The 19048-nt window shown below is 33.8% G+C and overlaps 2 protein-coding genes across 2 annotated transcripts; one reads left to right on the top strand and one right to left on the bottom strand.

The window, feature by feature from the left end:
* The first annotated feature begins 347 nt into the window (after nucleotides 1-347).
* LOC141716788 (CLAVATA3/ESR (CLE)-related protein 25-like) lies at nucleotides 348-1834 on the top strand. The gene is made up of 2 exons (XM_074518964.1): nucleotides 348-834; nucleotides 1174-1834. The coding sequence occupies exons 1-2, from the start codon at nucleotides 581-583 to the stop codon at nucleotides 1211-1213; spliced, it is 294 nt and encodes a 97-aa protein (XP_074375065.1). The 5' UTR covers nucleotides 348-580; the 3' UTR covers nucleotides 1214-1834.
* A 2535-nt stretch (nucleotides 1835-4369) lies between these two features.
* LOC141718107 (inactive LRR receptor-like serine/threonine-protein kinase BIR2) lies at nucleotides 4370-6686 on the bottom strand. The gene has a single exon (XM_074520474.1). The coding sequence runs from the start codon at nucleotides 6469-6471 to the stop codon at nucleotides 4663-4665; it is 1809 nt and encodes a 602-aa protein (XP_074376575.1). The 5' UTR covers nucleotides 6472-6686; the 3' UTR covers nucleotides 4370-4662.
* Nucleotides 6687-19048: the final 12362 nt, after the last annotated feature.

The raw sequence follows: 19048 nt of genomic DNA, 5'->3' as shown, positions 1-19048 counted from the left end.
TGCTCGAGCAGTGCGGGTTAGTGCCGGGCCGGGCTCGGTCCCGGTTTTCAAGTATAATATTCGTAACCAGCTCAACTAATTTGACGAATTGTGCGGGTTTGAACCGGCCCGATTCGGGCCGAATAATTACGGGTTTCCGTACGAACCGGTCCCGAATTTGCGGTTCAAACCCGCACATTTGGCCAGCTCTACTTTGAACTGCTGCATGAAAGCAAACGTTGCATTTCTCATGGACCTAATCAATTCTAAAGCAAAAAAGAAAAGATCTACTTTATTTTCTTAATATTATTATAGTACTAATCTTACTACAAGTACACAAAATGGCCTTTAATATTCCACTTATAAAGTAAGACTAATGGCTCATTGATTCCTCACAGGCAAAGACTAAAACATTTAGCTCACTTGCCCTACTTATCATTCCTATTGATATGTTCTACTCTTCAACTTGCTTAGCTCTCTCCTGAGCTCCAAATGATCACCCTTGTGATTGTTTCAATATCGTTTAGTTCTTGACTCTCATTTCCAGTGGCCGGCAAGTTTGTCTTGGGGAGAGTATGTAAAGGACAAGTGTGGAGAAATCATGGTTGGCAGTGGTAGGGTTTGCAGGGATTCCAAGGGAGCTGTTTTTTTGGTGGGGGTTGTCTGTCTATTGGTTGTTGGGATTATAAACCATCAGACAGGACAAATGACTATGACTACAGTTGTTACATCAGCAAGAAGAATCGAGGACTTGAAGTCGATTGGAAAACTGAGGAATCACGGTGTTCTCCATTACGATCTTAATTTTGTTAGCAAGAGAAGAGTACCTAATGGACCTGATCCTATTCACAACAGGTACATTCTCAACATAACATGTTTACATGAGAGAATTATAACTATATTATGCACTGCTTATGGATGATCTTATTTCATTTACCTAATTCACCCACAACTATAGACATTATGATTTATTATTGCTATACATTAGTCATGCAAAGCAACAAAATGAACAGCTAAAATCGAGGAGGAGAACACCAACCACCTCCAGCAAATTCTATCAGAAGAAATCTTACAAATTTAGGATTTCAACCGGAATTATAAGAAACACTAGGCTCCTTCAAGTCCATTAGGAAGGAGCACAAGGAGCCTCTTGCTTCCCACATTCCCTCAAATCTATACTTTTTCTTTTTTCAGAAGAGCAGGGAAGTCTACACAACCACCTGATCGATCTTGAGCATCAACTAAATTAAGAATATTTGGATCATTCGTACAGGAAAGTCAATAGTAAATTTTGTTCAGCATTGAAGAAAGAAAGAGATGATGCCACTATTTTGTGAAGTTTTAGACTAATGATTGTTATGCATAGTCAGGTTATGTAAATGAACAACAAGAGGACCTCTATATCTATCTACCTTATCGTTACTGTAATAGTCTTGCTCTACACTATCTAGAGCCTGAAGTTTGCTGCCAAGCTGCCGATGGAAGAAGCCAAAGAGAGAAGGGGGAATAGAAATCGAAAACTAAAGCTTATTTACAACAGATATGCAAACCAAGAGTGCTAGTACAATCTTAAGGTCATCGCATCAGTATCGTCCCCAGCTACGTCCTTTTGGAAGAAAGAAGGCAGAAATGGAGCTTTGCATGACAAAGTAAACAGAAACATCGATTTACAACCCAAGAAATGCACTAGTCTCCTTATGAATAGTGTAGGCATGCAATATGTAAAAAGATTGTTGTCTTTGCTTTGTGTTGCTTTCTCTTTATTAATTAGCTTTGTGTTTCCTATATAAAGCAATCCATCTTCTGCTTAAAGGACTCTGATTTTTTTTTTTAAATTTGCCCTACTAGTTGGGCTTACATGAATATACCACCTCAAAATATTTTAGGTGGAAAATGAAGCTCCGATAAAATAGCTATATTCTTCTCAAATTAGGTATAATTTAACTTCAGTATAAAGAAAACATTTGTTTAGTTCTTATTTCATATATATGGAATTATTTCCATTTTCACCTTTGCGAGCCAGGTTCTAGATGATTATAAATGCTCTATCACCTGATATGAAAACCAGAATAGTTAATCTGGTAATTATAATTATTTCTTACTGATAGGCTTTATATATAATCTTTTTTTTTGGAAAGTGGAACCAAAGTAACCCTTCTGATTGTTCTTTATCTCTTTTAACTTTAGCTTTTTACTGGTATTTGATATTTGAATTTTTCAAGAATCAAAGACTTGGTCTTAAAGTAACTGAGATTCAAATCTAGAGGGTTTTTCTTTTTGCTTGCATGAGTTACAGATTCCCCATCTCATGCAATCTTTATGAATGAAAAGTTGATTTATTTTCTCTCCTTGCCAACTGAAATGACTGATCACATATCCAATAGATTCTACCAAATACCTATGCAGCTTATGGCTGCTTCTACTGAGTTCTAAAACTTAAAATCAAGTTACATATTTCTTTTACATTATTTTAAGGGGTAAAGATGCACAATTTTTCTGTTTTAAATGTAACTTATCAGATATTCAAGTACCCAAGTCTGTAATGTAATAATGCATACATTAAGAATTTACTAAAACATAGTGAGCTAGGTCCATATATGTTTTGGGTAAATATGATCCCGGAATATCACCACATTTATTCTAAATTTAAAGGACTTTTATCACATAAATAAGAATTTATTCATCTTTTTCGTTCAGTGCCATAGGATTATTTATAGATATGAACTAAAGAAATAATTGAAATGTAATATTCTATAGAATTGAACTAAAAAGATAACTAAAATTAAATATTTATGAAATAGAAGTCCTTTAAATATAGAATATATTATAAACCCTCAAAACAAAAATAATCTAGGTGGTTTAATGGGTTTTTAAGGATCATTGTTGTCTAGGCGATGGCCTAGATACCTGAAAAATCAAGACACTGGATAATTAGCCACTCCATTTATTAAGAATTATACTGGAATGGTTTCAGGTTTGTTGTTAGGGTTTGGGTTGTGGTGGTGGTGTTTGAGGTCGAATGGAGGAAGAAAGGGAGAGGATATGGGGAGAAGATAGTGAGAGTTGGGTTGAGAAGTTGAGGGTTCATAAGCTTATTTATATAAATTTAATTATTAAACGTCATTATAATCAACACTTACATATATTATATCAAAAATAAATATGTTAACAAAAAAAAATTCAAAACAGGAACTAAAAAAGTTAAATTTATATAATCATGGATATTATACCTTAGATTCCATATGAAAAATGAGTGCAAACTTACTTCTTATACTACCCTTTAGATTTTAGAGCGATATCAAATATATTAAAAAATCAAGACATTGGATAATTAGCCACTCCGTTTAGTAATAAGTATACTGGAATGATTTCAGGTTTTACACTTATTTATAACCCACAGGCCTCAACCTCTTAGTATTATGTTTTGCACTTATTCTGCCTTCCTGAATCTTTTAAATGTTTTAATCTCGATTATCGCTAGTTTAGTTTGGGAGAATCATTTATCTTACATTCTTTTTATTATTATATTTAAGGATTTTAATTAAATGTAACTTAACTTCTAATTAAATTTTAAATCACAAGTATAAATTCAGAGCAAGTATGATAATGGTCCATTAATTTATCAATCCCACAAAACAAATATAGCTTCAATGTTTTCTAAGAAAAACATCGAAATAATCATTGATATACACATAAATCCGCTCTTTTTTGTTCCCTGAATTATAATGTTGGCCAAGTGAAAACCCTAAAACATAGTTTTAAATATCTTATGCTTGCTTGCGCCATCACGCTACAAATGTATGTCCTAAATAAACCATGAGAGTTGCAAGCTGTCTTGCTAGTGGTTGCATTTGGCTAGATATATATGATAGAACTTCTCGATGGCAAAGAGCGTAATACATATTACACCTTTACACACAATCTTAAGATCATGCAAGACTTATTTTTGACTGACTAGTCAGTTTACACCAACACTGTGAACAGCTATCCAAAGAACAGTAATACAAGAACAAGAAATTTTGGTGCGCACAAGCATAGTATTATGTAAAGCAGCAATAGTTCAACATGACACCATACTGAATATAAAACTTTAGTCAAAATCCTCTTGTACGGCCCCACTATATATTTCATTTTATGTCTTGCACTCACAAAATATGCATAAATGTAGTGTGTTTGTGTGTGTGCGCAGACAGCCAGACATATACGTATATTTGTGGAGTGTGGCACATAAAAGAAAAAAATAGTCACAATCTACATTACTTGCGTTAGAAAGCAGCCCATTTAGCTGTAAATATTCCGTTTGGCCAAAAAAATTACTAATTATAATAAAACAACAATTAAGCAATCAACAATCACGCATCCATTTCTCTGTCTAGGCTGGGACTAGAAATCTAATAAATAAACTTCATCATGAATTTCACAAGCTTACAAGAAGGGAACTACATAATAACATCAAGAATTACATAGGCAGACAATGATAACTTCACAAACAGGAGCAGCATATTAAAATTCCTAATGTATAGTACAGTTATACCTGATATATAGAATTGTATTACAGAGAGGAAACAAAAGCGGGATTCAGATAAATTACATCGATAGTTTGGGTACATACCACATGGAGGAATGACCAGAGAAACATTTACACCATATATTCATGCATCTAACGCCTTTCAGCAACAGAATTTATATCACCTTCTCCATATCTTCTTTGCCAAAAAGCAATGGAAATTCATCATATTGCTCCGAAAAACCATGTTCCTCTGCAATAATCCTCAGAGATTCATAAACCTTGAACATTGACCACCTATCTTTGGGTCGAGTTTCCACACAATGACATGCAATTCGCAAAAACTGCTCAATATCTTCATCATGTTTCCTTCCACGAAGACGTTTATCAATTGCATCTTTAATTCGACCAGAAACAGAAAGGTGATTCACCCAATCCACTAAATTACCCTTACATTCTTCTTCAGCACCACTAACTTCATGAGATCTCTGACCAGTAGCCAACTCCAAAAACACTACCCCAAGACTGTAAACATCCCCTTTCGCAGATGCAGTCATTGTGCTCGAGTACTCTGGAGCTACATAACCGAGCTCACCCAGCTCTCCATTTACAAAGCCACACTTGTTGGGATCTGAATATGTCATAAGCTTAGCCAAGCCAACATCCATTATCCTAGCATCATAGTCTTCATCCAAGAGTATCATATTAGAGCTAATATTCTGGTGCAAGATCGAAGGATAACACCCATGGTGAAGCCAAGCAAGTCCCCTTGCAGCACCCAGACCAATTCTAAACCTGGTTTCCCAATCCAGCTCGCTAGCATTCCCATTCAGCATTGAATACAATGTTCCATTGGACATGTACTTATAGACCAAAAGCTTCTCGTCTTCCACCAAGCAAAATCCCAATAATGGAGTTAAATTTGGATGCCTAAGCTGCCCCAATCTATTCATTTCGAAACCGAATTGCCTTTCGCTCAGATTACACCCACTAAGCCGCTTAATCGCTAGTGCAGACCCATCAGGAAGAACAGCCTTATAAGTTGTTCCAGTCTTAGCCGTTATAATAACACTTGCTCCATCAAAATTATTTGTTGCAGCCATCAAATCCACCAACCTAACCTTCACAAGCGGTTTCTGAAACAAAGAAACCTGAACAAGCTTATGAGCCCTCAACTTCTCAACCCAACTCTCACTATCTTCTCCCCCATATCCACTCCCTTTCTTCCTCCTATTCGACCTTAAACACCACCACCACAACCCAAACCCTAACAACAACGATCCGACGGCACCAAGCACACCAGCTGCAACAATAATCGCAAGATTCTTCTTACTCAAACCACCACACTTCTTCAACGGTCCACCACAAAGTCCACTATTCCCACCAAACCCCGATGCATCAAATTTACTAAAAGCAGACGGAACTGTCCCTTTCAAATCATTATTCGCAACAGAAAACCTCTTAAGCCGATTCAAACTAGTTAACTGAACCGGTATCTCACCCGACAACTGATTATCACTCAAAATAAGAATATTCAAATAACTACAATCAGCCAACGACGCAGGTATCGGTCCAACAAACTTATTATTGGACAAATCCAAAGTACTCAAAAAAGGCAACCAACTACAAATCTGATCCGGTATCGAACCCGAGAAGTTATTACCAGCTAACACAAGTGTTTGCAAGTTATTTTGACAAAATCTTAACTCCTTAGGTAACTGACCACCAAGATTCATCTCTTGTAAATCGAGACCCACGACACGATTCTCGCGATCATTCCAGCAAGTGACTCCAGTGTACTTACAAATATAACCAATAGTTGTATTACCAAAGATCCAGCCACTTAAACTCCCATCAACATCACTAATTTTGTCTTTAAACCCTTGTAAGCAATTCACATCATCTTCAGCAATTACAGATGTATAAACACAGGAGACTATAATAAAAGATAAAAGAATGGATTTTAGCATAGTGGTGGAGATCATGGTGAGTGTTTTTACAGGGAATTAGGGTTTGTGGGGAATGATCACCATGTGTTTGAGAAAAGTCCTGAGTGAAATTGGGGATGAGAATATAAGATTGTGGGGGTGAGATTCGGTGGCTGGAGGCATTGACTTTGTCTTTTTATGGTTTGAATTGAACTACTTTGCTAAAAGTTACTAGTATAGTTTTCTAAATTGTGGAATTTTTTAACGCGCAGAGAGGTTTGATATTTAATAATTGAAGTTGAATTGACTATAACTATAAGTCTATAACTAACTAATTAACTGGAGTACTTAGTTTTAAACCTTGAAAGTTGACTGAGACTATCTGGGTTACTAACACGTTGAGGTGAAGTTACATTTTGTGGGGCAATGGCCTTTAATATCATAATTTAGGGAGAAAATGCTCAAAATCTCACATGAGCTAAAATAAGATCTTTTATATTACTTAATATTTGGTATAATACAATATTATAACTTTTATTACTTTATATGATAAATTTGATTAGGCAATTTCTTCATTAATAACATCCTTACATAAAAAATAATAAAGAATACCATGAAATCATACATAACAACACATTTCGAAACTAATTTTAGCACTAAAAGGATGTTATAAATAAAAATAGAATTTAAGAAAAATATAAATAAATATAGTATTATTACACATAATTCCACAATTATAAAAATATAGATAAGATTTTATACTGTATTCTGTGTTCCACTAAGATTTTCAATTTTAGATGAATATCTACATTATATTAGAAATATTAAGTTTATTTGATGTTAAATGTTGTGATTTTAAGTAATAAATCACTTTTTTATTAAAAAAATAAGATATTTTGATAGTGTTCTTTATTTTAATTTATATAAGGAATTTTTTGTAGGGCAACCTAATGTGGTTATATAATCATTAATTTGGTTCTAATATATTACTTCCTCCGTCCCTCCAATATTTTTATATTTTTTCATTTTAAAATATTTTCGATAATTTTTTTTTGTTGAGATTGCAGTTATTGATAATTTAAAGTAATTGTGGATCTCAATATAACAAAGAATTGAGTGTACGATGTAAACCATTATTTAATAGTTTGTAACTTAATTTCTGAAATTCGTAAATATTATAGATACCACTCTCCGTTTTCTTATAATATATATATAGAGAGAGAGGAAAGTTCCATGAAGACCACTTTTTAATCGGAGACCTTAGAGTCCACATATGTTCTGCAATCAAAACACTATAAAATATATTATTTTGTGAAGTATGTTTTACGAGTATCACTAATTTATTAAAATTATTGAAAATCATTTAAGTTTAATAAGTAGAATGTGTATGTTCTACAAGCTGAAAAAATGTTCTGCAAACTTAACATTTTTTGCAGAATATAAATTTTTGTAATATTTTACATGCGATACATATATAATATTCAAGATTTTAAATAAAATAAGGATCTTTGTAGAGCATGATTCGCAAAATAATATGTTTTGCAATGGTTTTATGCAATATTTAACTTGCAGAACACAAATGGTCTCCAAGGTCTCTAAAAAAAGTGGCAGTATATATATATATATGTTATAGATACTAATATGAATATACGATAATCTTATACTTTCGTGTTGTGGTGTATACGCCTATAATGAAATTTTTGATGTGGACTTCCTCAATTGATCATCTTTCACATTGTTATTATATTACTAATCATCATCTATTGAAATGCTATTGACAATTATTAGTTTATAATTTTTTTTTATTTCTAATGATATATTTGATAAAGTATTGAACAATCAAATTGCCTTAAAATTTCAAACACCTCGTACTTAGCCGTTGGGTACAAGTTTTTGATTGGACCGTGGGAAATTCTTTCTTGAATGAAACCAATGCGATATATTCTTCAAATACCATTATTTTGAATGCTACTATTTGGAATAATATTGATATATTTTATGACGATCAGAAGTTTTCAATTGCTAACCTCCCTAATACCCTTAACGATGATGATATAAGAACTTTGAAAAAATTGTTCATGATACCTAAATATTTCTTCGTCTTCAAATCCAAAGATGTAGATGGGGTACATGACTTTGTTTCATTTAAAGATGATCTTGGAATGAGAATTTTTGTTGCTACATTCGAATGTGATTTTAATGTTTCAATACGTCTATTCCTCGAGAAGTATTAGATACTTATGATGTTGGGTTACAACAATTTACCTTCAATCGTTTCTTGAACATAAACACTTTCATCTTGTTACTTTGCACGTAAAAATTAATCCAAACATTGATATATTTTGTTGTCATTATAAATTGACCTATACTAGTAAATACGTTGGTTTTCATTCCATTGGACGCAAGAATACTTCACAGATGCTCATACGAATAGCAAGTGATTTTATGGGAATTGATTTTCTCGTTGTCCCCAAGGTCGAGAATTACGCCCTATGGAGTTTTTACATCTCAAGGAAGTTTTGAAAAAGAATTCCAAGCTTGATGCATCTTTTTTTAAAAATTAAATAAGAGATTTTTAACTCCCGAAAATAATTTCTTGATATTATCTGCTATCGAAATTTAATTAGAAATATTTTTTATAAAAATTGAAGGTATAAGATTTAATTTTAACATTGACACCGGTCTTTGCACACTCTTGCTTTCTACTTTTGGTTACTCAGTATCACATGTATAGTTGTTGAGTTTCTGATGGTTATATTGATTTGCATATTGGTAATTTACTGCATACTTTGATTCCTATCCATACTTACATGCAATTTTACTTGTTTTGACCATTTATTATTTAATTTACAGTCTCATGTATTGGAATGGATGAGGCAAAAGTGCAACAAAGTCTTCGGGAACCTAAATCGGTCGAGGCCAAGTTTAGGCAAAAAAAGAATTGTGACAGAGCTAACACTCAAAAATTTAATGTTTTTGATAAGATGAGGGGGAAAATGACATATCCTGGACCATTAAATTGTTGCCGATACAAACTTTAGAGAGTATGATCCTACAATGACTCCTATTTAAAAGCAAAAGAATGATGTGTCAAAGGCTCTACCAAAGGTTCGTAAACATATTTTTTATAGTGTTTCATCATCGTCTAATGCTCTAGGAAAAGCATGAGCACTTCAGTTACTCTTATGAGAAAAGACTTTTAGCATGAACTTTGTCTCACGTGGTGCGAATGTCCAGGTATTGGTTTATATCTTCTTTGTTTAAATTTATGTGAGTTGTACTTTCAATATTGGATATGTACTCAAAACATGCATATTTTACTTTGGTCACATGATCAAGTAGTAGCGTTTGAGTTTGAACTTAATCAATCGTCTAAGATAGGATAAGATGTCAATACTTCCAAAAAAAAGCAACAACAGAGCAACATAAGGTTGTCATAGCCAAAGCAAAGTAGAAGAAATTTGAAGCCGACACTGCTGCTTGTGAAGTCCAACTTTATTAGCAAAAAATCAACTTTGTAAAAGCAAAATTCAAGAGGCCAAACATGAAAAACTTAATGTCAAAGCTAGTTCGTATGGTCTCGGCCTCAATATAAGACCAGAGATGGTTAAGAAAGCTAAGATGGACTTCATCAGACACATGTTTAACTATGAGCTCAATATATTGAGGGACAAACAAGCTAATGATGCACTTCATAGTAGAAATGCAGAGTTTTAATCCTCGATGCTGAAAATGATGTTCTTCATCAAGGGACACTAGAGAAACTTAGCACTTTCATTATCATGTTTTTCATGAACGATGTAGTTATTATCCACTTTTGAACTTGTAGTCTTCGGGTCCGGATTTGCTTTGTTGCCTTCTGGAACATCTGCGGTAACTAAGCCTTCGAGTGAATCTTTATTTATGCTTTCATATTTTGGTAATTCGTCTGCTATAATTTTGCATATGTCTTTTACTTTCAAAATATATCGTTCATGCCTTACTCTAACACATTAACACTATATTAATGCTCGGGAATAATGTAAATGTAGTTGAAATATACATTATATGCTTTAAAATCCTTTCAAGATTTTTGACATGTCAACACTTTAATATTTGTACTTATATTGGATCTTGCATGTCTAAATCTACTTTTTGTCACCATCTTTAACCCAATGGTGAAGAACTTATTGCACGTTCCAGTGATTTTTTTCGGTGACGTTGAACCATTATAATATTAAACATAGTTTTTGGGTTCAATATTTGTTTCCAATCCTAAAAAGTTCATTTTAAGCACTTTTAACTTGGATCGTGCGCTGATAAGATATATTTAGTGGTCTATAAAATGTTAAATGTAAAAAACTATATTACAACTTTTTCATCTCCCAACTTTGCAAGTTGGCGGGTGGACCATCTAGTTTTATACTGAATCGTATATATGTCCTAATATATCCTCATTTTCCAAGCAAGTGTAGGACGAAAGAATATGTTCTCCTCAACCGAGTATCGGCAAATCATAAATTAGGAGTTGAATCAATATTTGCCCCCAATTGATTGTTAATATATCCTCATTTTCCAAGCAAGTGTAGGACGAAAGAATATGTTTTCCTCAACCGAGTATCGGCAAATCATAAATTAGGAGTTGAATCGATATTTGCCCCCAATTGATTGTTGATGACTCACGAGTCTTGTGAGTGTTGATAGATCATAAGTAGGGACTTGGTAAAACATTTTGTCCCCAGATGATTGTCGATAGGTCACAAGTTTAGGATAAGATCAGTTTGATGCCCCCAAATGTTTAACGATTGGTCATTATTTAGAAGTACCAAATTTGTTTCCCTTGGGGACCTTCGTTGAAAATTTGTTAGTGTTGGATAAATTTTTTGGTCATCAATAGTTTATCATTCAGAATAAAATAAACACTAAGTTATATCATAATAGTAGAAAAATCGTAGATATATCAGCATATATTAATTGCATATCATAATATAAGAATAAAATAAAAATTCAAGTATAAATAGTATTATGATTCATTAGTAGCGGAAAATTACACTTACTTGGCAATGATGAAATCTAATATTGTAGTTTTAATTTGACATTTTTTCCAAATAATTCCGATCATCATGGTCAAACTTTTTTTTCCGTCAAATCAAGATCACTTTTGTTTGTTTGGCTATTACTTGGATAAAGTGAGTCGTGTATATAACTCCATCAATCTGCATACTTTCTAGCTGCCCAATGAATCAAGTTATGTCCAAAGGCTTGTATATTAGTAAAGTATCTTTTGTTGAGCTTGTAGTCCTTGACGATGATGTCTTGAATTTGCCACGATTTTACATCATTCTTTCTTTTACTTTCCAAGTAATTATAAAATATTTTTGCATTCAACACCCACAAAATTATTCTGTATCTGACTATTAAGGTGCACTTATAAATTTAGTCAAATATTATTTTTATTATTTTTTGGAAACATCTCTTCATATCATTACAAGAGTTTTGATTTCTGCTTTTCTAATTGTCTATGCCATTATAAAAGTACCCAATAACTTGATTTTCATTTAATGATGACACATTTTCACACTCTTACTTGTAGCACTTCACATAAGGTTAAAGACTTATCAAATCTTTATTTCACTTTATTGAGGGAACCATTCATTTCTCCAATCATTCAATTGTAGTCATAATACTTCAAGAACTTTGACCCTATTGTTCGTAGGAGTAGACTGAATTGGGGAGAAGAGCTTGGTACCAGCTTTGTGATTCATCATTTAAGTAGGCTTCGAACGTGTTGCATATAGTAGTTTCATCATAGCCAACTCACTTTATATGTCTCCCATATCAAGTAACATACTCATAAGGATCAATTTTACCATTGTAATAGGTCATCTTCGGAATCGCGAGACCAAAACTATGAACACAGTTTCAGATATTTCTGACAAATGATGATTCTATTAAGTAGTCTTCATTTCCTCATTCCCTCATCTTTCTTTCCTACTTTTTCTATTGTTGTTGTGGAAGGTCTACTTCATCAAATTGGTTGTTATTATAACCCTTACTGTTAGATATTGAATGCAATGAAGTATAACAAATAGGGGTGAATGTGTTTCTTGAATTTTAATCCTCTTTTGAAAGTGTTTGGTTTAAGTTGAACAAAGAAAATATAAATTTGTAGAGATAAACTGTTAGACAGTAAACACACAAGACAATTTATCAAAAATTCACTTGATTGTATTACTTAGAAACCTTTGTCTGTAAACTGGCTGACACTGTGAATATTTACTTCAAGACCAAAAACTAGTGCTACATCATTAATGAAAATATTTCCAGAAATCAACTTGTCATATCCCATTGTGAATCCTTTGTTGTTGTCTCCAAAAGTCACCAATAGGCCAGTCATCTCCTCAAACTGTGATAGCAGGGCTCTATCATATGTCATATGTCTGGAACATCCACTATTAATGATCCCTATAACTTTATTCTTCTTTTCTTGCACACAATGAGGGTTAAGTGTATTTAGCTACCCAAGCAATGTTGGGCACTTTCTTCTTTTTCGTAGAATTTGAATTTTCAAAAAGAATAGCATTCGTAGTTTGATCAGCATTTTCCTTTTAAATCTCAGATCCAAGATTGACTTCCTTAAGATTTTTTCTCAACTTATGATAGCTTGTCATAACCTTCATATTACAAGGAATGCAATCAAACTTATCATAGAAGGAATAGGGATCTTTAGCCACAACCTCATTGTACTTACATGCTCCAACTTTTGGCTCACTAACGGCCTTTCTAAAAAGGTAAGTTAGATGATTTGTTGAGCCACATTTATGACATTGCTTCCTTGGAGCATCTGCAACATAGGCATAATTTTTGTTTTTGTTTACACCTATTTTTCTATTTCTGTTCTTTTTTCCCAGTGTTTTCAGTCTTGATATTCTTAGTTTGTGTCTTGGTAGCTTGACTCACTATAGGCTTCTTCTCACTTTTGGTGATAGGAGTGGTTTCCGTATTTTTCTTCTCTTTGTCTTTATCTATAATATCTTGCTTGATGACCAACTCCTCATCACTGAAATTTACTTTACAAGCTTTAAACAAAGGTGCATTTACCTTCTTCAGCATCACTGGAATATCATGGTTCACAGTGTCTTTTCCTTTGTCATCTTTAACTTTCTTGTGAGAGTTCAAGGCCTCATGGTCCAAACAAATAGCTATGTTAGCACATGGTTTATTTTTCTCATAATACTGACCAACCAACTGAGATGCATTCTTGAATGATTTGAGCTTCAAATCATTTTTCTCAATTCTTTCTCTCAACACGGCCTCTACTTCTCCAGCACACTTCAGCTTATTCTTGAGATACTCATCTTCCTGTTTGACTGTTTCAAAACCAACAAGCTGTAGTTGTAGCTCCTGTTTCTCAATCTCAAGCTTCTCATTATTTTTGACAGCCTACTCACTTCCTCGGTAGCTGCCATCATGCTTGTGTGGATATGAAACATCTCTACACTCATTTTTCTCAACAGTTTCTTTATATTGAATGACATTTAATTCAGTTGTAGTTAAAATATATCTCTGATTTGGATGCAAATGATTTTCCTTGCTCTAGAGCCATGAGAGCATACAATACTAGAAAAAGTAGAATAGGCATCGCCTTTTAGACATCGGTTGCTGATGGCACCGATGTAAAGAGTATTTTATACATCGGTTTATGACAACCGATGTCTTTGAGTAACATTGACATCAGCTTTTTAATTTCAACTGATGTTGTAAGTTTGTTTTAAAAAAATTAATCCATACATTCCTTCCCCCGTGACCAAATATTTCGGCTCCCTCTTAAATCTCCCCCCTTTTGCCTTAAAATTTTTTCAAACTCTCCCTACTTTTCAAATTTACACCCTTTTTTTAACTTCACATTAAAATTAAAACATAAACACAGATCTGATCTCTCTCTCTCTCACAGTAACTCACCCTTCTACGAAAAACCCTAAATTTCACCTAACTTTATATATATCTCGACTTCCATAAACCATCAAGCTAAAGCTATTACACCCTAATTTAAATTTGGAATCTCGAACCTCAATTTTTTCGAGTGGATTAGTTAGAAACTCAATTTGTTTTTTCGAAACTACAAAGCTTGAATTGGTTAGTGGGTAATCTTGCATTTATATGTAAAATCAATTTAGTTTAATTTAGTTTCACATAGTGGATTTTTTAATCCAAAATCGTAGTTTTTTAATTTGTTCTTTCTTACTTTTGATACTTGAAGGAGGTTGTGAGAACCCTAAGCTTTAGTTCAACTAAAATCTAAATTTCAAATTTTTGATTTTTTTTTAGACAAAAAGTCCTTTAATTTTCACACAATTTCGTATATGTTTTGTTAGTGCTCAAAAGCCCTAATTGGTATTGTGGATCTAGAGTTCCAGGGTGTGAGATACAAACCCATTGTTTTCTTTTATGTTTAAATTGTATTATTGCTTATGTACCGTTGTGGTTGAATCCAGGAAGAGGAAAAGAGTTGTGAAGAGTGAAGGTTGAAGGTTGAAATGATGGTGAAGTTGATTCTATAATGATGGTAAGTATTCAATATTTACAATGATCACTTACCATCTTATTGAAGATATTATCAACCGCTGTGATATTAACCAATATAAACCCCCTACTTCATTTAGTTACCCGCTTACTCAGAATGGTACACAATTTACCTCTTTTTTATCACAGTGTAAGTTCTGTGAGAGGGTTGGCTCTGTGACTGTGACCCCCGACACAGGGAAGCCACTTACTATAGTGCTTAGTCAATTTAGTCAATATAGGATTATGATTTATTAAGTTATCTGGGTCTCAAGGTGATGTTGATTTCTGTGAGGAGGTGAGGATATTAAACTGCGTGCATCATAGGAATGTTGTGCTATTGGTTGGTTTTTATGTTCAAGAAAAAAGAAGAGCATTAGTATACGAGTACATATGTAACAATTCACTGGACTTTCACTTGCATGGTATTTGCCACTTAGTTCCGTATAGTTACTTTCACATATTAATCAATTATTAGAAATTATCTTCTTGCAAAATTATTATATTGTTTCTCTTTACATATGACTTGCAGAAAACAAAAGAACCCCACTGCAATGGCATGCACGTTTAAAGATAGCTATTGGGACAACTATCTTATAGAATTGGGCAAGTTGTACTTTTTCCATTCCATTCTTAACGAAGGAGTAGATATAAGGAAGGCTGAGCAACTACACAATGTGTATGCTCTCATTGTACCTGGTGGAGAAAGCACCACTATGGCCAAGCTTGCTGAGTTGAATAATCTGGTTTCAACCTTAATTTACATAATACTGACCTTTCGTTGCTGGGAATTTGTTGTTTTGGTAATTGTTTGTGAATGGCAATTTTATGCTCGTGCGTCTTAAGTTGTAAAACTTTTTACAATCATTTCAGGACAGAAATCAGGAGGTTAAGAACTGATTGGGGGATTTGCTTGCAGGATTTACCAAAACTTCTTCCTTGGTAGTATGGTAAAGGTTTCACTTTGAACATTTTGAATACAGACGATATCTAGCGGTAGTTTAGTTTCATATTATAGTCATTCCAAGCAGTTGCATGGATCGATATTATAAACTAAAATATAATAGTTTAGTTCAGTGTTGTTGACTTGTTGTTTCTAGTGAATAAATTAATGCGATCCTATAATTTATTTTTGTGCTGTAGGAGGATGGGTATCTAAAGAAAGCATTTGTGGCTCTGAAATGAATAAACATACTATTAGGAATATGTTGTGTACTTGATGATAAGCTAAACAAAACACCTTAGTAGATCTAACTTAGTGAATTTTGTAGCACCCGACAGATGATCAATTATAGTCCCGACGGATGATTCAATATAGTCCCGATAGATGACTAATTGATATCCACCGGATGAGTAGCTTATGTAACAATAAGTACTGTAGCACATTTCTGCAAACAACTTTGTATAGATTCTGTAGTAGCTTATAAATCATATAGACTGCTAGTAGATGTGCAGAATAGGTTGATTAAAAGTAAATATAAGATGTCTTATAATTCTACACAAATAAAATGGAGTCAAGTGATAAATGGCTACCCGATAGATGATCAACAAAGCTACCCGACGGATGATCAACAAGGCTACCCGATGGATAATAAGCATGTACCTGACGGATGATCAATTCAAATATCTGTTGACAGTGACAACACAGTCACATGCGTCGAGTGTTTGCAAAAGGAATGTGGCAGCCTGTTTAGGAGGGTTTTGAGAACAAAGAAGCGTTACCATTCCCATGCTATTATGAAGATATTCAAAGATGCTGGAATAGAGTAGTGAAGCAGCATGGAGTTAGACTTGATAGTTTTTATTTTATTATCTTGTCTTATTCTATGTAAACTTGGTGATATATAAACCAAGTGTAGCAAGTAGAACAACAACAAATAAACTAAGCAAACACATCTTTAGCAGAGAAACATTTGTAAGTTGTATTCTATAGAATTTCTCTGTAGTTTGTTTGTTAACTTGTAAAGCAGCTATGAGCTATTCAAGCTTCACAGGGTTCTCTTGATATATATATATATATATATATATATATATATATATATTTGGTGGATACATTCAAATCCACCAGAAAGTTTTAAAGACCTGAGTTTTTATTACTTTATGTTTGATTAACTTAACTCTGTATTCCGCACTTTGCAAATCAAATAGTTAGATATAAATTGAGTTAGAACCATTCTTCATAAATCTGGAAAAGGAGCCAGAATTACATTCAACCCCCCCTTCTGTAATTCTTGTTGTATTGTTAGGGAATAACAATTGGTATCAGAGCACGCTCTTGAAGTACAAAGAGTTTAAAGATCACAATAAAAAGCAAGATGAACAAGAAGGATGTTGGAGTCAAGATTCCATTTCTGGACAAAGACAGTTTTCACCACTGGAAGGTGAAGATGCACCTACATCTTCTTTCTCAAGATGAGGCCTATGTGGATTGCATAGAGAGAGGCCCTCATGTACCAATGAGAGCTACAATAGGGAATAAACCATCTGTTCCTAAGCCTAGGCATGAATGGTCAGATCCTGATATTGAGCAGGTCAGGAAAGACAAGAAGGCCATAAATATATTGTTCAATGGAGTTGATGGTGATATGTTTGACAACATCATTAACTGCAAAATAGCCAAGGAGGTTTGTGACATAATTCAGATTATCCGTGATGTTACTGAGCAAGTAAGGGAGAATAAGATGCAGCTGCTAATTCAGCAATATGAGCACTTTCATTGTGAAGATAGTGAGTCTCTCACTGACATTTTTAGTAGATTTCAAAAACTGTTAAATGCTTTGAAGTTGCATGGAAGAGTCTATTAGACAAAAGACTCCAATCTCAAGTTCCTTAGATCTCTTCCAAAGAAATGGAAACCAATGACAGTCTCATTGAGAAACTCTCAAGATTACAAGGAGTTTACTCTGAAGAGACTGTATGGCATCCTGACAACTTATGAGCTTGAAATAGAGCAAGATGAGAGGATGTAGAAAGGAAGGAAGAAAGGAGGGTCCATAGCACTAGTTGCTGAGTTGGAGAAAGAGAAAGAGGTGAAGGTAGAAGTTGTTGAGTCTACTACAAAGGTCTGTGAAAACAAGGGCAAGGGGCTGGTAGCTGAAAATGAAGATTCTTTGAGCGAAGATGATATGGATGATATTATTTCCAGAAGATTTTCCAAGCTCAAGTTCAAGAAGAACTTTGTAGCAGCTAAGCCAAATAGAAATATGGTGGATAAATCAAAATTCAAATGTTTCAAATGTGGCTTAGCAGGGCATTTTTCCAGTGAGTGTAGAAAGTTAGATTCCAGCAAGAAGAAGTTTGAGCCTGTGGATTATAAACAGAAGTATTTTGAGTTGTTCAAACAAAAGGAAAGGGCTTTTATTACACAAGAAAATGACTGGGCAGCAGATGGACTGGATGAAGATGTCAGCTATGTCAATCTAACCCTAATGGCCAGGTCTGAGAAACAGAAACAAGTTCTTCAAGTAATCAGGTAATCACCACTAACCTAGCACATTTATCTAAAGTTGAGTGTAATAATGCAATTAATGACATGTCTACAGAATTATATCATTTGCGTGTTACACTTAAGTCTCTCACTAAGGAAAATACTAAAATCAAAGAAAATAATCTGTTTTTGAGTGAGAGGAATAATGTGCTAGAGTCTCAGTTTATTGAATTTGAGAAATTGAGAATAGAATGTAAGATTGCTAAGGAGGAATTAATTGAGTCCTTGAAGAAAGAAGAGATTTTGAAGAAGCAACTTGAACGAGAACAAGAGGTGATTAAGGCATGGAAATCATCTAGAGATGTTCATGCTCAAATCACCAAAGTTCAAGGTATTGAGTCCTTTTGTGATACAGCCTGGAAAAAGAGTAAGGAGAAGCTGGAATCCAATTTGGTTGAAGGATTGCTAACAGATGTGGACTCGATGGATGATGAGAGTCATCCGTCGGATAATCAAAAGGATTATCCGTCGGATAATCAAAAGGATTATTCGTCGAGTGACATAAATCCTCATCCGCCGGCTGTGAGCAAACCTGTGAGCAAAGCCAAGCTTGTTAAGTTAAATGAAAAATATGGATCAGTTTTCAAAAACTTTGTTCCAGGAGAA

Source organism: Apium graveolens, chromosome 4 (genome assembly GCF_009905375.1).
Source record: "Apium graveolens cultivar Ventura chromosome 4, ASM990537v1, whole genome shotgun sequence".
NCBI lineage: Eukaryota > Viridiplantae > Streptophyta > Magnoliopsida > Apiales > Apiaceae > Apium > Apium graveolens.
The sequence above is the reverse complement of the archived record's forward strand: the minus strand, read 5'-3'. Positions and strand labels throughout refer to the sequence as shown.

Excerpts from the sequence above, each read along its gene's own strand:
- LOC141718107 (XM_074520474.1), bottom strand. The coding sequence starts at position 6,471 with ATGATCTCCACCACTATGCTAAAATCCATTCTTTTATCTTTTATTATA.
- LOC141716788 (XM_074518964.1), top strand. The coding sequence starts at position 581 with ATGGTTGGCAGTGGTAGGGTTTGCAGGGATTCCAAGGGAGCTGTTTTT. Across the intron at positions 835-1,173 it reads CCTGATCCTATTCACAACAG|AAGAGCAGGGAAGTCTACAC; the intron begins GTACATTCTCAA and ends TTCTTTTTTCAG.